At 41.4% G+C, this 24,741-nt stretch overlaps 2 protein-coding genes across 6 annotated transcripts; one reads left to right on the top strand and one right to left on the bottom strand.

Annotated features, from left to right (window-relative positions):
• The first annotated feature begins 66 nt into the window (after window positions 1-66).
• Window positions 67-6,794, top strand: chic1 (cysteine-rich hydrophobic domain 1). 2 transcript variants are annotated; one of them, XM_041048845.1, is made up of 6 exons: window positions 67-212; window positions 2,247-2,301; window positions 3,308-3,463; window positions 3,855-3,911; window positions 4,385-4,444; window positions 5,321-6,794. In XM_041048845.1, exons 1-6 carry the CDS (start codon window positions 67-69, stop codon window positions 5,369-5,371), a joined length of 525 nt encoding a protein of 174 aa, XP_040904779.1. In that variant the 3' UTR covers window positions 5,372-6,794. The 2 variants fall into 2 exon arrangements, with proteins under 2 accessions (XP_040904779.1, XP_040904780.1); XM_041048846.1 differs by lacking the exons at window positions 4,385-4,444; window positions 5,321-6,794 and adding an exon at window positions 4,150-4,378 and having other exon boundaries at window positions 77-212.
• A 1,529-nt stretch (window positions 6,795-8,323) lies between these two features.
• Window positions 8,324-24,561, bottom strand: lnx2b (ligand of numb-protein X 2b). Of its 4 annotated transcripts, XM_041048102.1 has the most exons (11): window positions 24,379-24,561; window positions 24,213-24,255; window positions 18,799-19,378; window positions 16,522-16,715; window positions 14,537-14,736; window positions 12,754-13,185; window positions 12,036-12,182; window positions 10,932-11,106; window positions 10,245-10,488; window positions 9,973-10,131; window positions 8,324-9,893 (listed from the first exon to the last, which is right to left on the bottom strand). In XM_041048102.1, the coding sequence occupies exons 3-11, from the start codon at window positions 19,203-19,205 to the stop codon at window positions 9,758-9,760; spliced, it is 2,094 nt and encodes a 697-aa protein (XP_040904036.1). In that variant the 5' UTR covers window positions 19,206-19,378; window positions 24,213-24,255; window positions 24,379-24,561; the 3' UTR covers window positions 8,324-9,757. The 4 variants fall into 4 exon arrangements, with proteins under 4 accessions (XP_040904036.1, XP_040904035.1, XP_040904038.1 ...); XM_041048101.1 differs by lacking the exon at window positions 24,213-24,255; XM_041048104.1 differs by lacking the exons at window positions 24,213-24,255; window positions 24,379-24,561 and adding an exon at window positions 20,336-20,356.
• Window positions 24,562-24,741: the final 180 nt, after the last annotated feature.

Raw genomic sequence — 24,741 nt, 5'->3', positions numbered from 1 at the left:
GCTTTTCACAAACTCCTGCTCCGCGCTCCCGCTCGGGCGTCCGTGCGCGGCCCCGTGGGAGACGTCATGAGCGTCTTACTACCCAACATGGCGGACTTTGATACCATTTATGAGTTAGAAGACGAAGAGGATGAACACGTAGTGAGCGAGGAACACTTGCCCAGATACTGTCCGGAGCCCGTGGTTATGCGAGGGGCCGGGCACATTACAGTGTAAGCAGAGCCGTGTTTGTCGCTCCTGTCTGTCCGAGTGTCGCTTTGTTATCCTTAGCATGCTTAGCTGATGCTAGCCAGCGAGCTAACGCAAATCACAACAACTAACGGTTAGCTTTATGCTGTGACATGGGGATAAACGGTTTGCCTTCAAACGGAACATTATTACGATTTGAACTAACGGTAACAGCCGTGTGTCCCCATGACAACCATAAATGTGGCAGTCTAGCAGCAGACAGTCATTGGTAGACAAGTTTACATGTGATGTACCGCTAGCTACAAGTCAGAGACTGTAACGTTAACGCCGAGCAAACCAGTGCGTTAATGTGTTTATCGTCGACATTATTAAACTGGTGGAAAATAACCAAGTACATTTACTCATGTGCTGTACTTAACTACACGTCTGAGGTACTTGTACTTCCATGTTATGCTACTCCATCCATTTCGTAGGGAAACTTTCTACTTTGTGCTCCACCTCATACATCTGTTTGACAGATGTCCTTACTGGTTACTTGTAGAGCTGAAATGATTTGTCAGTTAGTCCGTTGACAGAAAAATAATATATTTTAATAACTGAATGATTGTCTCAGTCAAGTTATTAGGAAAACAGTGAAACTTCCAAATTTTCTCTGATTTTAGCTTCTCACGAGGAGATTTTCTGCTTTGTCATATATCATTATAAATGAATATTTTGGGGTTTTTGGACTTCTTTTTGTCATATATCATTGTAAAGTAACTATTTTTTGGGTACGATGATCTTATAAACTACAGCACTAAATCCTTTTCAAAAAAATAGTCTCTATTCGGGGTCCTGTGTTAACAGGTTTGAGATATGAGTTGTTAGGAGTCCCACCAAAGGGTAATTTCCCTTCTAAACCTCTCAGATGAGGTTATTTAGATAAAAGTTTGAGGCCCAAAGAGGTAAAATTATCCAACATTTCACATAAAGTAAATATATATATATATATATATATATATATATATATATATATATATATATATATATATATATATATATATATATATATATATATTTTCTTGTTTATGATTACATTTGACAAATTAAGTCATCAGATCTTTACATTTTAGGAGAATGACTGAAACAATTTATCAGTTATCAGTGTAGTTGCTGAAGAAAAAAGGGGTCTGAATTTTACAACACAACCGTAATTGTTACTGATCATGTGGGTATGGTTATTGTTGAGCTTTGCCTGTCTAGTCAAGTCACATGTCTAGTCAAGTCACATATTACTGTCTGGTTTCCATTTCTTCTTTTATTCTTCTCTTCAACCACAAACCAAACACTTCCATGATGGTATTTTTTGATTGATAAGAATTTAAACTTCAAAAGTGCCTTGAACCTTTGCACAGAACAGCAGATAAACTGTGATGATATGGCACAGATCAGCTGTGAATTGCATAGTTGGGTAATATAAATGCAAGGATAATATGCCCATTGATTGATTGTACAATATGTGAGTGTTACATCTAGTCTGTAGCGGCTAGTTCTCATCAGTGAAAACTGGCAGTGACAGTAAAATAAATCACCAGTGGCTTATTGGAAGCTTGGAAGTGTAAGCTTATCATCCTGTTTATAATTTTGGGTTTGTTTTTTTTTTTTTTAATACATTTTTTGGATGTTTGAATTGATTTTTTTGATGATTGTGTTGATGTGATTACGTATTGTATTGGTTCATTGGTATTTTGATGCCACTAACCCTCTTTACATGAAGGACTGCAATAGAAATAAAGTCTTTACTGTGCCATTTTTGTGTAGTTGTGTGTGATTTGATGTCCACCTTCTTATAATGTCAATCAAAATTTAATTTGTAGTTAACTAACTACAAAACTTGTGTGGATTAAATTGTTTGTATATGAGCATAGTGTGTCTCATCATTTAGTCAAACAATATATTTCTGCTCTGGCTGTCTATTATTATTTGTCTCATTACATTGATAGTAATAGCAGATTTTGTACTTACTGATACATTTTGTTAGCATATCAGTGCTCACATGTTTTGTTTTTTTTTCACAGGTTTGGACTGAGCAACAGATTTGACACAGAATTTCCCTCTGTTCTCACGGGAAAGGTACAGTCGCTTTTTAGTTTTCTTGCATTTTAGTCTTGTTGGCTGCTTTCTGTTCAATTCCAAGTGGGAAGAATTAAGTAATTAAAACCACAGTGTCCTTTTGTTCTTTTGGGCCTTTTAACAGCCCCAACTTCCCCAAGCCACCCCATTCAAACTCTTCCAAGTGGTTTTGATCTGATGGAGATGCATTTCAAGTAACGCACCACAGTGCATAGAAAAGAGCCTGAATGTGCTGCTGTCCAGCTCTGTAAATGAGTAAGCCGTCTATGGGTCTCAGTTGACGGGGACCCCAGTGTTTTGGAGGGTCCAACTCCAGGTGATAAAATAATGAAATGAAGACTCTGCCGCAGACAAGAAAGGAAAGCTTCCTGGGTCAGACGCAGAAACACAAAAAGGCTGCAGGGGTAAGAGCAGGCCGAGGGAAGTGTGGGGCAATAAAAAGTACCTTCAGCATTGTGATCCAGGGTGACGTGATGGATGAGGTCACAGTTATGATGATTGAAGGGTGCAGATCAGGCCCTGCTGGGCTTTATGCTGAGGTCTTTGGCTGTTTGCAAAGAGACCTTTGCATCCTGTCATAAAAGATTACGACCCCTGTTTTATGGCGTACAGACTCAGTGAGGAATAAGCATCCATTCAAGTTGTTTGGCCTGCGCTGCCACAGGCATTGAGCTTATCTCTCCTTTGAGTCCCCCCTTGCCTTGAACAGTCTAGAGCTTGGTTAGCGAGTCACAGCCATAGTATTTGGAGATCTCATCTCATCTCTGGACAACATCTGCAAACATCTACCTGTTGGTTTTTTTTGCAGCTCTTTGATCTTTGTGCACAGGTTTCTTTTGAGTAATTAGGAATCTTTTCATGTCAGCACCACCAAGAAATACTTGAATTGTCTTGCTCCCTTTTGCTCTAAGCTGTTTTTCTTCATTCTTAAATCTTCCTGATTAAAAAGGCTTTCTAGGAACTGTTTATTTTGGTGTACATACATCACTTCCCTTTTTTATTGTAGGTAGCACCAGAGGAATTCAAAACCAGCATCAGCAGGGTGAATGCTTGCTTGAAGAAGAACTTGCCTGTGAATGTGAAGTGGCTTCTTTGCGGCTGCCTGTGTTGTTGCTGTACAGTAGGCTGCAGTCTATGGCCCGTTATCTGCCTCAACAAGAGAGTAAGTCCCAGACCGCCTGTGACATGAGTTGGACATTTTAACTCTCCCTTATATCAGCGCTGATTACTCAGGGGCTGTTTTAGCAATTCAGCCACACTGGTGTAGAGTTGTAGAGGGTAATAACAACTAGTGCTCAATTAGTGGCTCTGTAGAAATGATACATTGCACTGCACAGCTCCTCTCCTGCCCAGCTCAAGGGTGTGTCATTTTAAGGTGGTGTTACCACTCAGAATTACTGACAACAAAGTGGAAATTACTAGCTGGTAAATTGGGAGTTCAGTCCATAAATCCTAACACGGTGGCTGTTTACTGTTACGTGCTAAAGTGTAAAATTGAGTATTACGTTTTCTCCTCCTCACGTTAACGTACATTCAATTTTCTGCTCCAACAGACAAGAAGGTCTATTCAGAAGTTGTTAGAGTGGGAAAATAACCGATTATATCACAAGGTAAGGAAGACAACAAATTGCACATTAGCACCTGTGTGAAAGAGCTTAATTGTCTGTGTCAGTGTGCAGTGTAAGTTGAGTATCATCATGATGGATAATGACCGTTAATCTGCTTTGTAAACTCTTAAGCCGCAGCACAAGTGCCTCAAAGCTGTTTGCGTCAGATTTGGTGCACGGGGTCTGAGAGGACAGTGAGGTCAGCACTAAAATGCCGTGTTAATTTTGTTTTGTCTCGCAGCAACAAATTACAGCGAGTAGCTGTGCAAAGGCATAAAGGAAACTCTTCAGGGTGTCTGGCCACCGTTTGACCCCAGCGAGACCAGACAGCCCTGCTTCCAAATTCCCCTGACACTGAAGGGGAGATTTCAGACAGATTTTCCTTTGTGTTAGTTTGTGTGTGTGTGTGTGTGTCTCTGTTTGAGGGTGAGAGAGATGTTCATTCATTGTGTCAATGTCTTTTCTTCTCTCATCAGCTGGGTCTGCACTGGAAACTCAGTAAAAGAAAATGTGAAAGCAGTAATATGATGGAATATGTAAGTAGGCTGTCACAGGAAAACATCTATAAATAACTAGATTATTGCATAACTTTATTGTGAAAACAAGGGCTGTAACTAATTTAATTCCCAATTAGTCAGCAGATTCTTATTTTTTCCAAAAAAGGAAAATAATGAAATCATATTTTCCTGGAGCCCAAAGTAATGTCTTTAAATATCTTTTGTTTGACCAAAAGTCCAAACCAAAAGATACACCTGCTTTTAAAATCAACACTCAGATAAATTCTATATTCAATCCTGTTTCCTACAAATTGTATTTATATTAACTAAGTTGTTTTCACAGTTATGTTGTGGTGAAATCAGGATGGATGACAGTCGAACAAAGCGCATGTCTTTGACACCAGAGACAGAGACTTTTTTTCCTGTTTTAAACCAGATCATGCTCTTCTCCAAACCTTAACCAAGTGCTGCCAGTGCCTAAACTTATCCAAAAGTTTAATAATGCTGTGTTCACTATAAGCAGTTATTGCTGTTGCAAGATTTGATATTTTGGTGGAAAACAAATAAGTTTTCAATGAAAACTTTACTGATACATTTGGTTGCAACACTTGTGCATCAACGTCTCCTCAATATATTAGTGAAAAACATAATCCAGTCAACATTCTGTTTCCTTCAAAATGTATTTGCTGTTGCAGATTTTTGGGAGACAGGACTGCTTTATTAAAACTTTGCCACGTTGTCAGTGTGATTAATATCAAATTACACAGTTCTTTACAGAAATCTGCCAAAGAAATTCTTAAGAAATTACAGGACCCATAAGCCAAATATATACTAGTAACTTACTAGTAGTTATTTTTTTTTAAATCTTGCAGTGGTCCCGAAAGATAATAAGTGTTGTCTTTTTTCTCTCTGTAGGTGATTCTTATAGAATTCTTGCCCAAATATCCTATATTCCGACCGGACTGAGGAGGCTGTTAACTGACCGGACGTGTGGCCCTTGAATCTTATCCTTAGTGCCTTGTATATACAGTATGTTGGAATAAGGGTCTGCATCGGCGTCTCTCGTGACGACCTGTACATCTCCCAGTACCTTGTACATTAGAATCTGCAACACTGTCACTTTGCTTTAGAGCAGATTTTGCACATTTTCCCCGACAGAACTAGACATGCTCCCTTCGTTGCACTCTGATGTGTTTTTGTTACGTGACGAACAAGTGAAACTCTCGAAAAGTGCATTTACCCCAAAGAACCATCAACCTGTATCCCATCTATTATATCAGTAATCCCTTGCAAAGAATGTGATGCCTCCACCTTCCGTGACTATCCTTGCCTTATGTATGATTTTTTAAAAATAACTACATGTAACAGGAGGAGGAAGGCATTGGGTAATTCAACAAGTCTGTAGATTTAAATGCTGTTTGTTGGGTTTCCTCTCTTTGAATCCAGTTCTTTGCAAGTAGATGGGATGGTTGAAATTGCCTAACGTACAGTGTACGTCATCGCCCTGTGTTTTTTCTCTACATGTAACCCTCTGTACATGGGAACTAGCTAGTAAAAGAACTTGACCTGTAAATACCATGTTAGGATAAGCTGTACAGTGGTATACCATTGTTTACATAAAGTTACTTAGCTCTTTAGTTTTTTTTGCCAATATATTGCTGTACCATAGTTTTGATTAATGAAAGATGTTTATGTACCTTTCTAGTTTATATGGACCTGTTTACCTTGTAAGCCATATAGTTGCAATGTACATGATGCCAGAGTTAGAACTGATTATTGCACTTGATCGCAAAAGAAAGTCAGGATTTTAGACTAAAATGCATCCTGAATATTCATCCAGTACAACAGCTAACAGCAGCTGTGCTTGTTGCCGTGTGGTTTTTGCCAATGAAGATGACTTTCAGTGACACGTCATCTGTTAAAGCTCGAGAGACTCTCCGGCTTTAATCTCAGACATGCAGTTGGAAGATAATGATTTGAACTCTGCACTTCCATTCTTTTTTTTTTCCAGTTTATCCCAACAATGCATTCATTTTTTAAATAGTTTTGTACTCTTCCCTGTGCTGTGTTTGGTCCTCCTGATGTGTTAGGAAGCACATGCATCAACAGTACATGGCGTATTGAGCAGATGGTTCCTTTGTTTCAGGCATTCTGTCCAGTGTCTGTATTATTTTCCTGAATCGTTAGTCAAGAGATTGCTGTACTGAGTTGTATTAGAGTGCCTCTGGATTAGATGGTGAAACACAGAGAAGTACAGGTTGAAATCTGTTCTCTTGTACAAAGAGGAATTTAAATCCTTCGCCCAGTATTGTCCCTGTTACAATTCTTGTAAATGTTTGTCATGATGACCTGATCCCTATGGAGAGAGAAAATAAATTGTCGATTTTGATTTTTCTTTGCTGCTGCTTCCTTTTTTCATTCGAAAGGGTTCTGTTGTTTACAGTCACGCTCAGTGACTGATGTGTCATCTTAGTTAAAGAAAGATCATGATGGACCTGTGCTTAATGCACTTTGCCCACAGCCGGCCGCCCCGTCACCAGAAATGTGGCTATTTGTCATGTTTAACAAGGTGTTGAATCGTTAAATTTAACAAGACAGCCTGCAATTACTCGACACATTTGTAAAACTCAGGAATGCTGTTACCAGAACCTGCTGCTGCTTTCTAATGTTGTGGATCAGTGGTCAGAGAGCAGAAAATACTGGATCATGTTTTTGCTGTATCTCGCTACAACCCCCGAATAGCCTACTGAAGTGGCGAGCTTCACTGGGGCCTGTTTTATGGTCCTTTGTTTTTTTTTTCTTTCTGTTTTCACATTCACAGTCTGTCCCTGTTTAGAGAGAGTTTTTTACTGCAGTGATCTCCTCCACCAGTCTTCTAAGAGTTTAAATTCAAGTCACTGCCACTACTCGTTATAGTTAATCCAGAATAGCAATATCAATTGTAGTGCAGTTTATAGTAAAATTGGTCAAGTACATTTTGTTAATAATGTGTACTTTTACTTTTTAAGTATAATTTTGAATGCAGGACTTTAACTTGCACCAGAGTGTTTGTGCATTGTAGAATTCCATAACTGGCTGTTCATACTTGTCATTGACACTATGGTGGGTGTCTCTGTGTGTGACTTTCATATGTACTTTTTGGAATTATAGCTAGTTGTACTGGTCTTACTGTCTTGTGTGTTTGCATACACAAACACAAATTTGTCTGGGTGTGTGTGCGAGTGACAGATGAGGAGAGGCTGTAAATGAGTGAGAAACTCCTGTGTGTGTGTTTAAACACACAGCTATTCACAAACTTGAACTGTACACTGTGTATAGCACACTACAGGATTGTCAAAAGTCAGTCTGAATCGCCTAAGTCTTTTTTTAAAATGCAGAACAGTTAAGAGAAAAAGAACAGTTTCTTTGTACCCAGATGGCGTGTTTGGTCACCATTAGTTTTGCATGACTCCTGAGCAAACGTTTAATATGGATGTATATTGTGTACAGTCTGTGTCCACCAGGGGTCACTGTACAGTTTATTGGACAGTTCTGTCTGTGGTAAATCACCATTTGCCCTCGTTCTGTAGTTTCCTGTAAATGCTCTGGTTTGGAGGAAGGTGGCACAACTACAAACCCCCTCTGATCTTTCTGATCATTGTGAAATATGAAGCAGTAGCAGCTTGTGAAGTCCAGTAACATTTAAGTTAAATTTAACTTTGATGTTGCCTTGATTCTGTACCATTTTCCTGTCACATCAGAAGTATAGGATGAAATATGTGAGATTCAGAAAACTCCTGGTTTATACTGATTAACTTCCTCCCCCAGTTTCTTTTTTTCTCCTTGGGCTCTTGCCAGAGCTGCTTTACCATTCATGCCACCTGAGGCAAGTGACATCCCCACAGTGCAGTTAGGGACTGGATAAACAGAAGAACGACGTGATTTATTATGATTTTAATAAATGTAATGAAACAGTGGACGGGCCAACGCATACATAATATTTCACAGCCACTCTGACTCAAAAACTGTTTCTATGACAATGCTCTGAATGGTTCAGTAAGTCTAGCTTCAGTTAAAATACAAGAAAGGCCACTGGGAATGTTTGACACAAAAAGAACAGAGTAAAACAAATTTATCTGGACTAGGCCATTCACCTTTGAATTTGTATAAACAGTATGTAGGGAGGGGAAATAAAGAGGGGAAACACATTTTGGTAGAGTGGCCATTTAAGGCAAGTATACATTCTAGTTTGTCCTTCAGTGTCAACAAGGCACCGGCTTATCAGAGTCATTCAATATGAGCCATTGTATCATTTTAGATAAATACAGAGAACTGGCACGGGGACATGTGTCAATTAGTAAATCAAGCATTGAATTAAAAGTTATCTTGTTTATGAATTCACAACACCTTAGATGATAACCAACCATTCATCACAGATTTATTTGCTTCTATAGACTCACTCACAGTTTTAAACGTTAATGCGTCCAAGTTTATGTCGTGCTGCAACATTTGCTAAATTCGCGAGCTAACAGGAAATAAACTCAGACTCTTTAAGCTTCTTTAAACTAAACCGTCTTGTCTGCACCAGCATCAAAATGTCAGACCAAAGCCGACTGTACATGTTTTCCTTAGCTTTCTTTAACCTCCCTGTTAAAATAAGTCTATTTGTGCAATGTGGCTGTAGCCGTTGATTTTATTCTTAATGTTACCTTGATTCATTTTACTAAAATTTCCATCATGGCTTCATCACTGTCACGTTTTAAAAGTGCAACGTTAATAAAGTTGATAAAATCCCACTAGTGATACAACAGGTACAAGAGAGGATGATGTTTCTGTCTTTGGCATTGGTCTATACAGTCAGCAGCCATTCTGTTAAGTCATCTATAATCTATAATTCACCATTACCACTGTCTACTTGTACTGTAAGCTCTACATTTCATCTTTAGATGCTGTTTATGTGAATCATGTGAATCAAGTCGTGACTAAATGAATTATCCAATACGTAAGAAAAAAATATAAAGCTTCAGAAGAGAATCAAAAAAGTGTTCAAAAAAATAACATCTCAGTATCTTTACAGTTTGTCTTTAGCATATAATTCACTGATTGTCACCATTTTTGCAGCCTGATCAAACGGCCCTGTGAGTGCTCCAACACTGAGACAAACAGGTACCACTGTACAGAGGATGGCTCTTATGTACTCACATGTGCTGGGTTACATAACCGATCGAAAGCCTTGACAAGAACGTAACCAAACAATGAGTTACATATGGAGGGGACAGTGAGTGGCCCAGTCAAGAATGCAGCTGAACAGGACAAAGTGTGTGTCCCTGTGTGACAGAGAGGACAGAGAGAGTGAATGTGCATGTGTGTTTTCTACACCAGACTGCCAGGCCAGGACACCACAGTCAGCGTGACATTATTCTTCTGCAGCTTGAGCATGGGGATGAGAGATGAGTTGTTCATTCCCACCGTTGTGGCTCCGTTCACCGCCACGATCTCATCACCGCACCTGGAGGGAACCACAGGCGATTAATGTGGAGTGATGAAAGGACACAGGGCCCAATCACGTCAAACTGAGGGGAACTTACTTGAGGCGTCCGTCGAAGTGAGCAGGGGTACCAGGCACAATGGTTTTGATGAAGAAAGGCTGCTGGCCGTGGCTCTCCTCGTAGCCCCCGACGATACTGAAGCCCCAGCTCTCGTTGTTGGTCTTCTGCAGGACAATGTCCCGGCACCAGTGCATGTGACTGAAACAACAAGGGCAGAGTCAGAGCTAACGTCTTCACATAAAAATGAACAGAATACAGTTAAAGTGGACAAACAGAATTCTGGTAATTGGCGGTAACGAAAGCTGGTCTACCTCGGTAATCCCAACCAGCGAGTCCACAGTGGTGTCCAGTTGAGGGTGTCATCTCGCGGATCATCCATAGGGTCCAGTTCGTCCTTGTTGGCAGAATCGGTTTCCTCTTCCGAGTCCTCAGAGAGGGTCTGGATGACACGGAGCACCACCTGGGACTGAGCTGTCTGAGCCTTCAGCACAGAAACTGCCTCAGTGTAGGTCAGCTGGGTCAGATCGACTCCGTTGATGCTCAGCAGAACGTCACCTGAGGAAACAGAGAGGATGTTGGGAACATGGACAGAGAAATCCAAGTTCAAATGCTGCCAAATCAACCACATGGATAAGACTGGCTGAAACAAAGGCAGGCTTCTATTTTAATAAACATCCTTCCTGTTTAAGCGTCCCTGAGCAACACACTGCATCCCTGAATAGGAGCAAGTGAAAAGAGAATCGTCCTTTTCCTGTTCAGCCAACTGCCACACTGTATTAGATTTGAAAAGAAAAATGGAGATCGTTTCCCATAAACACTTCTTTGCGGTTGCAGTGTATTTACCCAAATATTTCCACACAATTAAGTCAGAATGAATGAATGAACTGGCCCCAACCATGCATTTTCATTTTCAATTTTCAAACTATTTTGGTAACGGAAAAGTAACAATTTTTTAAGCACAAATTCAAATTCACAGTTTGCCAGATGCCGCGGTGTACCTCTTTTGATGGTGCCGTCTCGGTGCAGACAGCCGACAGGCTGCACACTCGTGATGTAGACAGGCAGGCGGCTACGACAGTCCCTCCCCCCGGCAATGGTGATACCCAGGGAAAGCCGAGGCTCCTTCTTCATGCTAACAGTCTTCTCCTGGCTGGAAAACCCACCTGGAGGGTCCTATATAAACAATCAGATAAATTAATACGAAGCCGTGACACACATATTGATCAACATCACTGTGTGGATTTTTTTTTTAATTATGCTGGCCTTGTTCAGGACGCTATGTTTAACAAATTCTCCACAAGAATGATGTGAAGTCTGTGCTGCCAATTAACTTCAGCCTCTCCAGGATCCTTTCGACTTAATTGATTCCTCTCACAAAACAACTCGTAGAAACAAATGTGAAACATTTGAGATGGAGCTGAGAGGTAAGGGTAGAGGTAACGTGTGAGGATCCACACTAAGCTCTCGTAGTGGAAAAGATGTGTGGAAAATGACAGTTTCAGCCAGCCTCCTTGTTTCTTTCTGGAGTCTGTAAACTATCAGAAGGGAAGCTCGGGGGAGGTGGGGGCTCTTCCTCCCCCCCAGCAGGGAACCCACCCACCCCCAACAAGACGAAAAGGCACGGCTCTGCAGGCGAAAGCTAACTGTTACCAGCTTTGATCCTCTGCCACCCAAAGAAACAACCCAAAAAACAACAAGACAGTGGCTCTGTAGCGGCAGAGTGAGCAGCACCCTGGGCCTTTTGATCAGGACAGAGGGAGGCCACAGAGAAGGGCTTTCATCTCCGCTCACCGACGCAGGTGTCTGCTCTCAAAGCTTCTCACCCCAAAGCTCGGGGGTTGCTATTCTTTCTACTGACAGTGTATGGCACAACTGAGTGTGACTGACAAAGGAGCGATCGTCACAACCACACTGCGTTAACAGAAACATGTAAAGTTTGTGACCAGCATTGTGGTTAGTGGTTTCAAAAATAAGTTAAAATTCCAGTAGTCAACAGCTGGCAAGGGCAAAAAAAAAAGTAGATATGTTTTATATAAATAGGAGGCCAGGAGCAATCTTTTTTTAGTCTGAGCATTAATTTGTGAGGAAGTGTTCTGTGTTACCTTCATGTAGGAGGACCGGCGTCTGAAGTACTGTGGCTCAGGCGCCCTCCTGCCTGCTCTGCTGTGTTGTCCCTCTCTGCTGTTTCCTCCTTCCTCCTGAGTCTCGGCAGGTCTCATCACCACAAAGTTCACACGCACCTCACTGGCCTAAATGCACACGGAAGAAAAGTAATTAAATACGTATGCAACATCATTTTCCATGCCGTAACTATTGAATTTTTAGACTGATTTGCTGGCTTATTAGTAACTTTTGCATTGTGTGGTGTAATGAACGCTGCAGCCTCACTGAGCTACCAAGGCTCAATGATTTTAGGCTTGTTTTGTTAATGTTACATCACTGCAAAGTAACTGAAAGCAGTGATTGTTCTGTAAGTCTTCCTCCATGCTGCATTCACATGCCTGTGGGAAACTGCAACAGTTAATGCTGACAAACTAACAACCAGTAAGAACTGACCGCTGAGCATCAACCTTTTTAATAATGATGTAGCTACATAACAGAGATGATCTGCTGCATCGTGCCCACGTCTGCATGTTGTCCGTCTTCTTTGTGTCTCGCTCTTGGCTTGATTTTCTTGGAGCTCATTAGTGTGATGCTTTTTGGAAGCCATATTAACTTATGGCATGGTTTAATAAATGGTCAGTGATAATGTAGTTGTATGTAATTTGTAGTTAATGGGCTAAAGTTGAGAAAAATCTTGTCTTTGGTTCTTTAACATACCTGTATGATCTGGGCAGCGCTCTCAGGTGTACCATGTCTCAGGTCATGTCCATTAATGGCCAACACTTTGTCATTGTTCCTCAGTTTTCCGTCTTTGGCTGCCAAACCACCAGACAGCAAGTCCAAAATGAAAACCCCACTCTCATCTGATTTTCGGATGAGTTTGATGCCGAGGGGTTCGGTGCGCTGACTCTTCATCAGCGTCACCTGCAGGACTGTGCCGGGGTTGTGATTGGAGGTAGTGTTGCCGTGGGGACTGTGAGTAGACTGGGAGGCAGTGGAAGCGGTGGAAGAGGAAGGGTGATGATCAGACCGCAGATCTCTTGATTTGAAACCTTTCTCCTGCATAACCGTGAGTCTGAGGAGGGAAGGCTGCCGCAGCACTGCGACGGCCCGGGCGTGGGGGACTGATGCCAAGCTGACATCGTTCACCTGGATACACAATACCAGAGAGACAAAGAACAACAACCGAGTCAGAGGTGAAGCAGCCTAATACAAAAATTGGAAAGTTGTGAAAAGTTTTTTTGTCAAGCGGGAAAGTGAAATTAATTAATTAACACTTTTCCTGTAAGATAATTGCGTTATTGTCAGCCAAAAAGTGGAAGTCTGAAGTTGTTAAAACTTTAAGTTCCGTTTCAATCTGTGACGCCGTAATCTGACTTTTATATCGTAACTTTCTTTCTTTCCCTTGTTCTCGTATTACAATGATCAGAGCCATAATAAATACAGCTTGTCAGCTTGCCTCTTCAGTTTAAATGAAGAGCCTCTCAAAGTGATCTTTGCCTTAATAAACTGATGTGAAAGTGGACCGTCCCAAAAATCAATGCACCAATTCGAGGGGAAGAGAATGATTGAGTTTCAAGATCTTAGTGGTGCAATCTTCACTCATCTTTTCCATATCTCTTTACATCCACTTACTCTCCACAGAGCCAAAAAAAAAACTGCAGCTAATGTTCCACATCCTGAAGGCAGCCTGTTGGCTGGCAGGTATTTGTTTTCATTTTCAGATTTGGGATTGGTTGAGTTGGTGCATTTTGGAGGACACACTGAAGAAGGGGTGCCAGAGGCTGAAATAGTCTATCAGCTTGTTTTACAGTGGAACCATGTTCCAGGAGAAATGGAGGGTAGAAATCTGAGGAGGAGGACATTGTAGGAATAGAGAAAACCACAAATTATTAAAATCTCTCATTGGTCATATTCTGTAATTCCAGTCTCCTCTGTGGAAACTAAAATTGTCACTGCAAATTAAATACTAATAAGGAAAATACAGTAATTGTTAGTTGCAGCCTTAAATGGCACAGTAAAATTTTGCCACTTCCAGAAAACTCATTACATTGCTTCATAGTAACTCTGGTTACATAACCCTTTCAAAACAACAAATTAAATTTTAGCCCACTTCATGTTTGAGCATTGACGCTCTCCAAAACAAAGACGGGAAGTCAATCAGTGAAAGCAACCAGGTAAAGCTCCCTACACTGACATGATGTGTTTGTGCCCGGCGATACAAACCACGCCTTGTTACCATGGAGCAAAAAAAAAAAAAAAAAAAAACTTGTTTATCTTGAATGTCCGCTTTCCCATTCCCAACTGAAGCGCACTGTGTTTACAATATCGTGAGAACACACTGACAAGGTGTTTATGCAGAAATGTGTTAATTTGAACTGTGTCACGCTGTGCCACCAGAATACTTCTGAATTCCTGTGCTGGTGAAGAGATGCATCCTTGACATTAAAGGTTGTATTATCTCAGCACTTTCCTTATTTGGTTTATGAGTCCCTCTCACCTCTAAGATATGGTCCCCTGGGGCCAGTCTGCCATCACGAGCTGCTAGTGAGTCCCGGACAATCTCCTGGATGACAATGTTCCCCAGCGGCGTGTCTTTCCCCCCCACGATGCGAAAGCCCAGCTCCTCCTCTGGCTCCTCTCTGTACAGCTCCACCACGTTGGCCTCGGCCACCAGACTAGACCGCAGAGGGGTGTTGTCTGGAGGGCAGAGGAATACAGAACCAGTAGGAATGAATAAGGCTGCATTTTTTCTTTTAAGAAGCAAATAATCCCATTCCACAGCTGAGTTGCATTTTGTAAAATACTCGAGAAAGTTTAAATATCACTATGCTGTTTGTTTCTGGAGTTTGATTTTTTTTTTAATTATTCCAATCAGAAGTTGAAGTTGAAGAGCTGAAATCTAGAAATGTGGCAACAACACCAAAATGAAACATAAGCAGTCAGGATAACAAAGAAGTTTAAACTTACTTGGCCTTTCAATTATGTTTTTACTTGCAAGCACAAGAAAGCTGTAAAAAATATTCCTGAATTTATAATCTGTAAACATCCTGATTCAAGTTTTTCTTGCACATAGTTCTTACATCAGGTGCCCTCAGTTTTGTTCTTACCAACCAAATAAAGTGGTTTAGATCATTTGCCTACTGTTTGTGTAGAATTTGTGTTTGCAGTGATGTTGCCGTGTTCCCAGATCTCAGCAATTACTCAACAATGTTAACTACAACCTGCAGAGGTGATGGCCAGAAATATGAAGATAGGACAAGTGTGTTAATTAACTGAAATTATCCTTTAAAATGGCACGGCACTGGCAGAACATTTAGTAATTATTGCACAATAGTCACTAAAAAAGGGTCTTCGGGTCTTTTTTAATTATATCCCTCTCAGATACTGCAAATGACGAGCTGCAAACCTCATAAAAAAACAAACTGCACTTGAGTAAGTTAAAGGAATCCTCTGACATTTTCCATTTAAAGATAAGTAGAACATATCTTGTACCAATCTCTCTACTGAAGGCACAGAGATAAACGCTGATCTTCTCATCTAAATCCCAAAGAAAACTAAATTCTGCGGTACATCTTTACAAATGGGGACAGGCAAAACAATAACCTGTTTTTGAACTTTAGGTGCCGTTTGTGTTCACAGTACACGCAGAACAGTCCCATAGATAGGAAACAGAGTGGACCTCAACTTGTTATCATCCCAGTAAGATAGCAAACGTTTCGGCACACTGAACTACTCAACCTTGGAACTGAGACCATACAAGTATTGACATGCTACAGCTGACTCCTCAGCAGTGCTGCCAATTCATTTGGTCCCGCCAGAATCACAAAGGTATGAATTCAGCAGACTGTAGGGATAGCACAACCTGGATGAGTCAGCATGCTGACATTTGGGGAAAAAAAAAAATCAGCAGTCGATATATCTCTATGTATAACTTAATTAAATTCAACAGTGTCTGCTCATTGTACTTCACTTAGGTCTTTACAAATTTTAAGAGCATTCAGCAGTAAATGGACTAAAATAGACAGCAAACTTCTCTGTGGACACTGATTACCAGTTGCCCGGAAACTATGTTTTAGTGGACTTTGGTCCATGGAGGTGGCCTGCAAGTTGCTGTCAGGGTTTTTCCTCATGATGAGATCGATTCTGGTTAAAATATTAAAAAAAATGCGAGCTGGTACATGTTATGGGAAGGCTGATGATTCACCTGTGACAGACTCACAATCAAAGCCTCGAGGCTAAAAACATCAGCAAATCCGGTCTGTGTGTTTTAACAACCGCCCCCACTGAAGGGGATGGGTACAAGGATTTAGGCTTTCTGCAATGACCCCAGAAGGGAAACTATTTCCTTTACACCTGGAAGCTTCTATAAACATCATTCACAGTCATTGCCACAGAGTAAGAAGCGGTCATTCTAATTATCATGTTTGTACTGAACCCAGGCTTGTGGGACTGTGTGACTGTTATAATGGTGGCTATTCATACCGTCCTCGCTTTCCTCATAGGCAGGATTAATCAGGCCAGGCTCAGGCTGATCCCGGGTGGGATTTCGAGACAGCGTTGCTGAATGTTTAGCATCACCAGACGACTCCCCGTCACCCTTACGTCCCTTTAACTCATTCCACGAGGGCCTCTTCCTCTTCTCTGCTTCCTCCCTAAGTCTTCTAAAAGCAGGACATCTGTGGAAAGACAGGAACATGGAGGAAACTAGTAAAGAGAAGGATATGGGTGATGACTGACATTTTCTGTCCTTTGAGAAGCAACACAAAAGCAACATGAATATCTTTACCATGGAAAGAGTTGTTCTTAATTGTTTCTGGTTAGGAGGAGTGTTAGGATGGATGGCCACAGAAATAGGGAGAAAGAAATGAATGAAAAGAGAGAAGACAAGAAGAGAGACAGAGTGTATTTATGCACAGGATTTAAAAGAGAAGCACTATGCAGATGAGTAGACAATTTCACTGCATTGCGGGGTGTCTGGGTGAGATAGGTTGAGTCTGATTAAGTCAGTCAGAGTGCTGGGGACTGCTGCTTGTTCCTCATGCCTGAACTTTGCCTCCTCATTGTTTGGATAGAGAGGCTGCAGCAAGGCAATCTGCCACCCACAACTGACTGCGTCATGGCTGGGATGATAAGCAGCACCACAGTGGCCATGAGAAAAACAAGATGACTGACCTGCACCTCATCTTGAGCTCAATAATTAGAAGTCTGTGTGTTCATAGAGGGACTGTGCAACCAGGAATAAATGGAACAGCCTCAAAGATGTAAAAAAAAAACATACCTTTAAATAGCACTTGGAGGAGAAACTAACAATGTTAATGACAGTTATTTTACATTCCAGAGAAGTAGTCAAAATATTTTTGTCATGACTTCATAAACCTCAGATGTTACGTTTACCTACAAGTGGAGATGCGTGCATGCCGCATATGTATATGGTGATACCAGATATTTAATGGGCTTCACAATATACAGTAATGAATCCACTTTACTTTGAGAAACACAGAAGCATGGCATTGTGGGAAATACACTTATTTGTTTTTGTTTGCTTTTTTTTGCAGAGAAGTGTAGAAGTAAGGGGAAACAACTAACCTGGCTTTGTCCAAAGGTAAAGAAAGATCTGCCTTCTAACATCTCTATAGATCGCTATTTAGCATTTTACATCTTATTTGTTTAATTCATAGAAATAAAAAGACGTGTAAAAACGAACAGTCCTGACGAGACTCACTGTTACACTTCAGTTTTGATCAGATTAAACAAACCAGACATAACGTGTTAATCAATGAACTTCAGAGGTGCTGGTAGGAGGATGTTGTTACCGTGGACAAAGCTAAGCTAGCCTCGCCCTAACCCTCGCCATGCTTTCAGTCTTTATGCTAAGCTAAGCTAACTGGCTGCTAGCTGTACACTTCTATTAAACAGAGAGACATAAGAGTGGTACCAATCTCCTCATCTATCTCGGCAAGAAAATTGAAAATCAACTAATCTATCAAAATTTCCTATTCCTTTAATGGCCACTTTAAAGGCAAACATCACTCTGACATAAGACAGACTGAATCATCACCACCACAAGCTTGTGGAGTATAATGTGGAAACTGTGCAAGCAATCTGTAATTGTCAGGCGTTGTTTATACAGCATTATCTAGCTGCAAATTATTATCCTGTACTCACTGCTTTGTTCATATGCCCACCGCCTGCTACTATAATTTACAACTCTCTGTAATGTACAACTGTATTCACGCCTTCTACCTGATATGATTTATGTGCCTTTCCCTTGAACATGTGCCTGTAATTCCTCGAGTCCCTGCTAAAAGCCTCCCCGTGCCACTTGTCATTATGATGAAATCCAGGACCGTCTCTAACCACGCTGTTGTATTGTGTCCCCCTCTCTTACATCATCCATGCATTGCTTGTATATTCCTTATGACACAGTATGTTGTCAGTGAAAACCTCTGCACTGTACTTTGTGTGGTTTTTGCCTGCCGCAGCATAATAAACTCAACTCGTGCTCGCGATCAAGTCTACCTTATGCTCAGATTCTGCTAGAGCTGCAACAATTAGTCGATTAATTGATTAGTCAATCGGAAGGAAATTAATCAGCACCGAGTTTGATAATCGAAGTATATTTGCTGTTTCTAGCTTCTTAAATGTGATGATTTGGTGCTTCTCTTCGTCACACAACCAATCATTTTAGCAAGGCAAAGGTCTAACAATGTCCTCTGAAACTGCTGTTATGACCGGTTAACATCCCACGCACAGTCTTACCTGTTGTGCAGGTGAGGCTGGAGCTCACAGCGCTGCATCTGCTGCTGGCACTCTTCATAATGAGGGCACATCACAGTCAGCTTGTCCAGCAGGTTCCTGACCAGCAGGCTGGAGGGACGGCACTGATGTAACTGCAGCCGCTGGCGGTCCACGGGGCAGAAGTCCTGCTCTTTCAAGAAGTTGCTCAGACAATGAAAGCAGTAAGTGTGGCCACAAGGGGTGTCCATAGGTCTGATCAGTGGCTGCAGACAGATGTGGCAAACCAACTCATCGTCCACCTCGTCCTGATACTCGTACAGGTGGCTGTCCTGGCCCTCGTGCTGCTGGCCACACTCTTTACATACCCGCGCCCATGAGAGACCTGCAGAGCTGCCGCCGCCAGCAGCTTTGGTTTCTACGGCAGCCATTTGGTTGAGGGAGCTCAGTCCAAAGCTCAGTGTCTCCGCAAAAGATCTGCGTCCTCTTATCTCCTCAGACACTGCTTCTGGTGTATTTCATGAGTCTACATTTATGAATCCATTCAAATGGTGAAAATGAAACAATAATCCAGATTCAACAGTGGTGTCTTCATTTTGATTTTCTGTTGGGAAGAAGAAACAGAGTAAGGTCTACTACAGAAGTTGGACTATTTCTACTCATTCTGTCCAGCTCCACAGGAAATGACAAATCCACAGAGCAGCAGCAATATGGCAGCAAGCCGCAGCTGCTTCCTCTCAGCAAGTTTCCTGAGGGACAAAAGGAATTCTCATCTCAGCTAAAAGTCACCGTGCTCACACAGAAAGGGCTAAACTCTGTGAAATGAGGCAGGAGAACCGGACTAAAGTCAAACCCCTGCTAATGGGAAGGAACAAAGGCATGGCACTACACGAGAGTAAGAATTTTGAATGAACTGGGCAGAAATGCGACCCCCATCACTAATGACCCCTTGCACCCAATCAGCAGTGGTCTCCATCCCTTTGTGCTGTTCCTAATCTCCTTTAATTCCCTCTCATAAGGAGAGTTCTGATTAACAACACATTCTTTGGTGAAACTTTTTGGCTTCTTACTCCACATATGAATAAAGAAAGTGGCATTTCATGACTCACACCAAATACACAGAGGTAGATCTCATGAAATGCACCGGGTAAGATAAATTTCATCCACTGGAAGCAGGGTTAGAGGGCTTCCAAGGGGAAGAAAAAGAGAAGAAGGAAAAGTGTCATTACGCTGCAATAAACGGCATTTTTACAACATAGGCGAGGAGTTGTGAGCTGAACACTTTGACAGGTACCATTCCTCGGTGTCTGAGGTGCTACAGTGGCACAGAAAGACACAAAACACCACTTAATACTACCTTAAGATCCATGACTTTGTCCTAAACATAAAGAAGGAGAAAAGAAAACTCTTCCCTTGCACATTACCATGTATGAAAAAGAAAAAAATAAACCACCATAATGAACTCACGACTTTCTGTTTCCTTCCCTTTGTGTACCCAGTCCAGATTTCAGGCACAAAAGGACTGCTCTATCTTCAGTGTGATTACCTTGGAGCGACTCACCCGAGATGATATCTTTGTTGTCAAGCACCCAGTAGCCACCGCACGCAAACACGAGACTCTAACCTAGCAGCTGCCTGAAGCCCGAATGAAACCAGAGCCCTGCCTCTCCAGCAGCACAACGTCAGAATAATGTGTGTGTGCGTGTGTGTGTGTGTGTGTGTGTGTGGACACATATTTGTGTGCATGAGTGTGGATGTGTATGAGTTCCGACTGCACCGGTGTGAGGAATGCAGAGGGGAATTGGTGTAACTAGGCAGAGTGAGAAAGGAGAGAAAGGAGAAATGCTCTTTCTGCCTCTGTCAATGCCAGTGAATGTGTGTGTGCGTGTGTGTGTGTGTGTGTGTGTGTGTGTGTGTGTGTGTGTGTGTGTGTGTGTGTGTGTGTGTTTGGGGGTGGGGGCTCAGACTGCTGATGTTGCACTACCACAGGTAAAATACTCTCAGTAGTTGAATGAATGATTGCAAACACAGAAGCCTGATTACAAATATGTGTGCACACATCTTTCCACGTACATGCTCCCTGGCTGAGGTCATTCAGGCCTTCTTTCTCTCTTTGTCTTTACTTTGTGCAACGGATACCTGGTGCTGTAATAGATAGGGGTCACGGATCCTGTAGCAGAGGCAGAGAAGCACAGTAGAAACCAGGCTGTGCTCCATTTATTTAGAAACCACGATCTGGTGCACGAAGAGTTACTGCTAAAAACACAGTTACTGCTAAAGTACAGAGCTGGTTCTCATATGAATAAAACATTCACTGTTTCATGTCTGTAAAATTCCTTCTCTATCACTTTATTCCTAAGGTGTGTTATTTGCTCTCTGTCACATGCACTAGTTTGGAGTCACAGCTGGCCACTGGAGTGCTTCCAGAGGTGGCCGGCCCTGAAGCTCTCCATCGATGTCCCACCACTACCACGTTAACACAGCCGTACATCACTATGTTTCTCAGGGATCCAGCATGAAATCAATGAAGGTACTCGTGTTTCTTGGGATCCTCCACGTGAAATGGAGACTTGTCAAAATGGTAAAGCATAATGTGAAAAAGTGCAGAGCAGAAACGATTTTTCAGTTGATTGATTTGTCAAAGAATCAATTAGTGGACTCACTATTGGCAGCGTTTGAAATGCAAGCCTTCCTGCTTTTCTCCATTTTATATCAATAGAAACTGAATATTTTTGGGTTTTGGGCTGAAAACATGCATTTTGAAAGTGTCACCTTGAGCTTTGCGAAATTTTGATCAATATTTTGGTATTTTTCATTATTTTCTGACATTGTACATGAAATGTTGTCTGGACCTGATAAAGAGAAGAAACAATGACTCCATCGACAGAAAATTAATTGGCAAATGTTTTAGCGATTAAGTAATTCTTCTAGAAAAACAGTCAAACAATCCTGAGCTCCAATGTACCAATTTTCAAGATTTTCAACTTTTAACAGTTAGTTTAATCATATGAATAATTGTTAGCTGAAGCTAAAATGGGCAATCTGAAGACATAACCTTGGGCTATGGGACTTTTTTTTTTCTGACTACATAACAAGTTCAGATAAAGATTAATCCTAATCCTACACCAGACCTAGAAAATCATTTCCCACATGTAAAAAAACATTTACATCTAGACTTTTGTTTATGAAACTAGCTCAGTAAGACAGTTTTGCAATCGATGGGGTGAAATGTGTTTTTTACAGGTTTAAAGCCAGAGAAACAGCCTTGATGATGGCGAGCCTTATCCAAATCAAATGCCTTGTAATCATGTGACAGACTAAGCTTTCGAGAGAAATGTCTGCGGCCCTACAGTGTCCTCCAGTCTCCTAGAGGATTACCCATGGTGGCGTTCCATCAAAGCTGAGCCGAATCACTCGCTTTGATGGCTGATATGAGTCACATGTGCTGCCACACCCTCAGTGAACACAGGTGAGGCCACGTTAGACAAATAATTTCTCCAATCCGTGAGACAGCAGGTGTGTCACGTCTGCCTCTACCTTACACCAATGTCTGGAAATAGAGATTACACATAAACACTGCACATGAAATGGAAAATGACAAATTACAACCCAGAGGCGAACGACTATACTCATCCATTATCTCTGAACATAACATAGTCAAAAGTCCAAGATGAAGCCTTTATGGCTGTGTCATGTTACTTATCACTAGAGATGCATGGATGGTTTCTCTCTGATATTTAACATATCCTTTGTAACTAAAATAAAATGACATTTGTATCAAGCACTGTTTGAATATTACGCAACTGCTATAGCAACAACATGCAAAGTCCCCTGCTCTAAATATAATGTCTATTATTAGATTTGCATATCTACATCCAGGGGAAAAAAAACAACTCCGACAACAAAGCCATCCGAGTGACTTCAAATCCATTGTTCCTTAAAGAGTTTTCCACTCCAACGTCTTCCTGGTTTGTACATTTACACAACCAACCCAGCTTTATCTTCAGCCTTACAACAGACTCACATGTGGTGTGGTTACAGTGTCAACAAATCACACATGGAGGTTAAGCTGATATTCACAAGGCTCCTGAGCCTCCCACTGTACAGCAGCCAGGCTGCACATACCTAACAAACACCGCCCATGGCTTTATCTTGGATGTTGCCATTGTATTCAGTAGAAAGGGCAGAAGGTAACAGGCAGTTATAAACAAAAGTCCTCTGGTATTAATCAGCTGATGACTGATTTTCCTCAAAAAAACAAAAAAAAAAAACAAACAAAAAACAAAGATGAAGGTTAAATATGGTGGTTTGGGATCCGGATTTCCCAAATCCAACAACACTAATTTAATGACCTTCAATCTGTGTTACTTTAAAGAATTCCACAACAAAAATGTTTCCTCTGCTGTCCGGTTGGTCACAACAGCTACTGCAAAAGCAACATAAATACAACAATATTATCCTCAAACTTAAGTAACTTGTTACTTGACTGAAATATTGCTCAAAGTAAAATGAGATTACTTTTGTTGAAAACTACCCAAGTACAAATGGATCCCTTTTGAAACCTAGTCTCTTAAGTAACAGCATAACTTCACATATCTGTGCACTAAATGAGGCCATTTTTAGTATTTGTGCTACTTGTGTGCCAGCGGTGAAAGAACACCTACTTTATTTGTCTGACAGCTATTACTACTAGTTACTAAGATTTTATACAATCTGTTTATATAATATGCCTTGTTATAGATTAAACTGTCCAACAGCATGTAAAGTTGTGAAAATTAGCTCTGCCTTGACAACATTTAAATACTGCTTACATCTACACATCAATGTATCATGAATATTTCAATAATACATACTGTATATGCTAAATATAACACTGAATTGCATAACTAGTAGTAGTATTTTTACTTAAAGTACATTTCGCTACCAATACTTCTGCACCACCTGAGTATTTTTACTGTATTACTACTTTTACTTTACTAAGTAAAAGGTCAGTACTTCTTCCACCACTGGTGTGTTGTCACTGGGACCATAAATAACTCACTGTCCCCCCACCCCCGGACCCCCCTCCTCCATGCCAGGCCATTGCTGTTGGTTTGGTCCTAATCACTACACCTATGCGACACATCCATATGACAGAGGAGGTAGTAAAAGTTAGGCTCCATAGGCATCAGGCACATTGACAGTATCGTGGCTGATAGCAGGTAAAGTCAGAGCAGGACGGACATGGCTTCACCTTCAGCGCATAACCTGCTGAGGAAGCGGTAACTGCTGCACACCTTCAGCTCGGAAACTCACTTTGCTCTTCTTATACAATATGTTTTTTTTTTACCGTTAAACACGGGGCCGGTACACCCCTGAAAGTCTGAAACAGCTATCTGCCACGTTTGTTTACATAAACCAACAGAATTTGCTCAAGTCGAGACCGAAACTCGTCTTACCTGTGTGAAGGTTGTTTTCCGGAAGCGGCTAACCTATGGCTCGCTAAAACAAAGAGATCACTGTAAACTCAGTGAAGAACGATTTTAAAACAGCACGAACACTGTCCGGCATCTACAACGCCGAGGTTTTCTGACATTTCCGTCTTAATTATTATTATTATTTTACCTCATGGCTGTAGTTGAATTGTCGGAGCCCTCTGTCCCAGGTGGAGATCAACCTTCAGTCGGAGGCTGGGCGACTTTCCCAGTTTCGAGCAAACGTACTTGAAAGGCAATAGACGCTCATCACAGGAAGAAGTCCATGCAGGTGTACACGCTGCACCGCACTGCCCTGCTACAGTGTGTTTCCATAATGCAGTGCTACCTTTTCTGTGATTCATAACAGAGCTGCTTGTCGGTCTGCAGTGCTGCCTCCTGTTCTGTGCGCAGAAAAGTCCCTTTAAATAATAACTTAGATCCAACATCCTGTGGCATATTTCTTTTATGTTTTGTCCACATTCAGTTTCTTCTAGGTTGGAAAAAAAAGTAT

This window comes from Toxotes jaculatrix, chromosome 10 (assembly GCF_017976425.1).
Source record: "Toxotes jaculatrix isolate fToxJac2 chromosome 10, fToxJac2.pri, whole genome shotgun sequence".
Lineage (NCBI taxonomy): Eukaryota > Metazoa > Chordata > Actinopteri > Toxotidae > Toxotes > Toxotes jaculatrix.
This window is presented reverse-complemented; position numbering and strand designations above follow the sequence as displayed.

What these genes read in the sequence shown, in the direction of transcription:
- lnx2b (XM_041048102.1), bottom strand. Translation starts at nt 19,205, where the DNA reads ATGGCTGCCGTAGAAACCAAAGCTGCTGGCGGCGGCAGCTCTGCAGGT. An exon ending in CAGCCTCACCTGCACAACAG is followed by an intron (nt 16,716 to 18,798) that starts GTAAGACTGTGC and finishes GTCTTTCCACAG; the next exon opens with ATGTCCTGCTTTTAGAAGAC. An exon ending in CTATGAGGAAAGCGAGGACG is followed by an intron (nt 14,737 to 16,521) that starts GTATGAATAGCC and finishes TCTGCCCTCCAG; the next exon opens with ACAACACCCCTCTGCGGTCT.
- chic1 (XM_041048845.1), top strand. Translation starts at nt 67, where the DNA reads ATGAGCGTCTTACTACCCAACATGGCGGACTTTGATACCATTTATGAG. An exon ending in GGGGCCGGGCACATTACAGT is followed by an intron (nt 213 to 2,246) that starts GTAAGCAGAGCC and finishes TTTTTTTCACAG; the next exon opens with GTTTGGACTGAGCAACAGAT. An exon ending in GCAGTAATATGATGGAATAT is followed by an intron (nt 4,445 to 5,320) that starts GTAAGTAGGCTG and finishes TTCTCTCTGTAG; the next exon opens with GTGATTCTTATAGAATTCTT.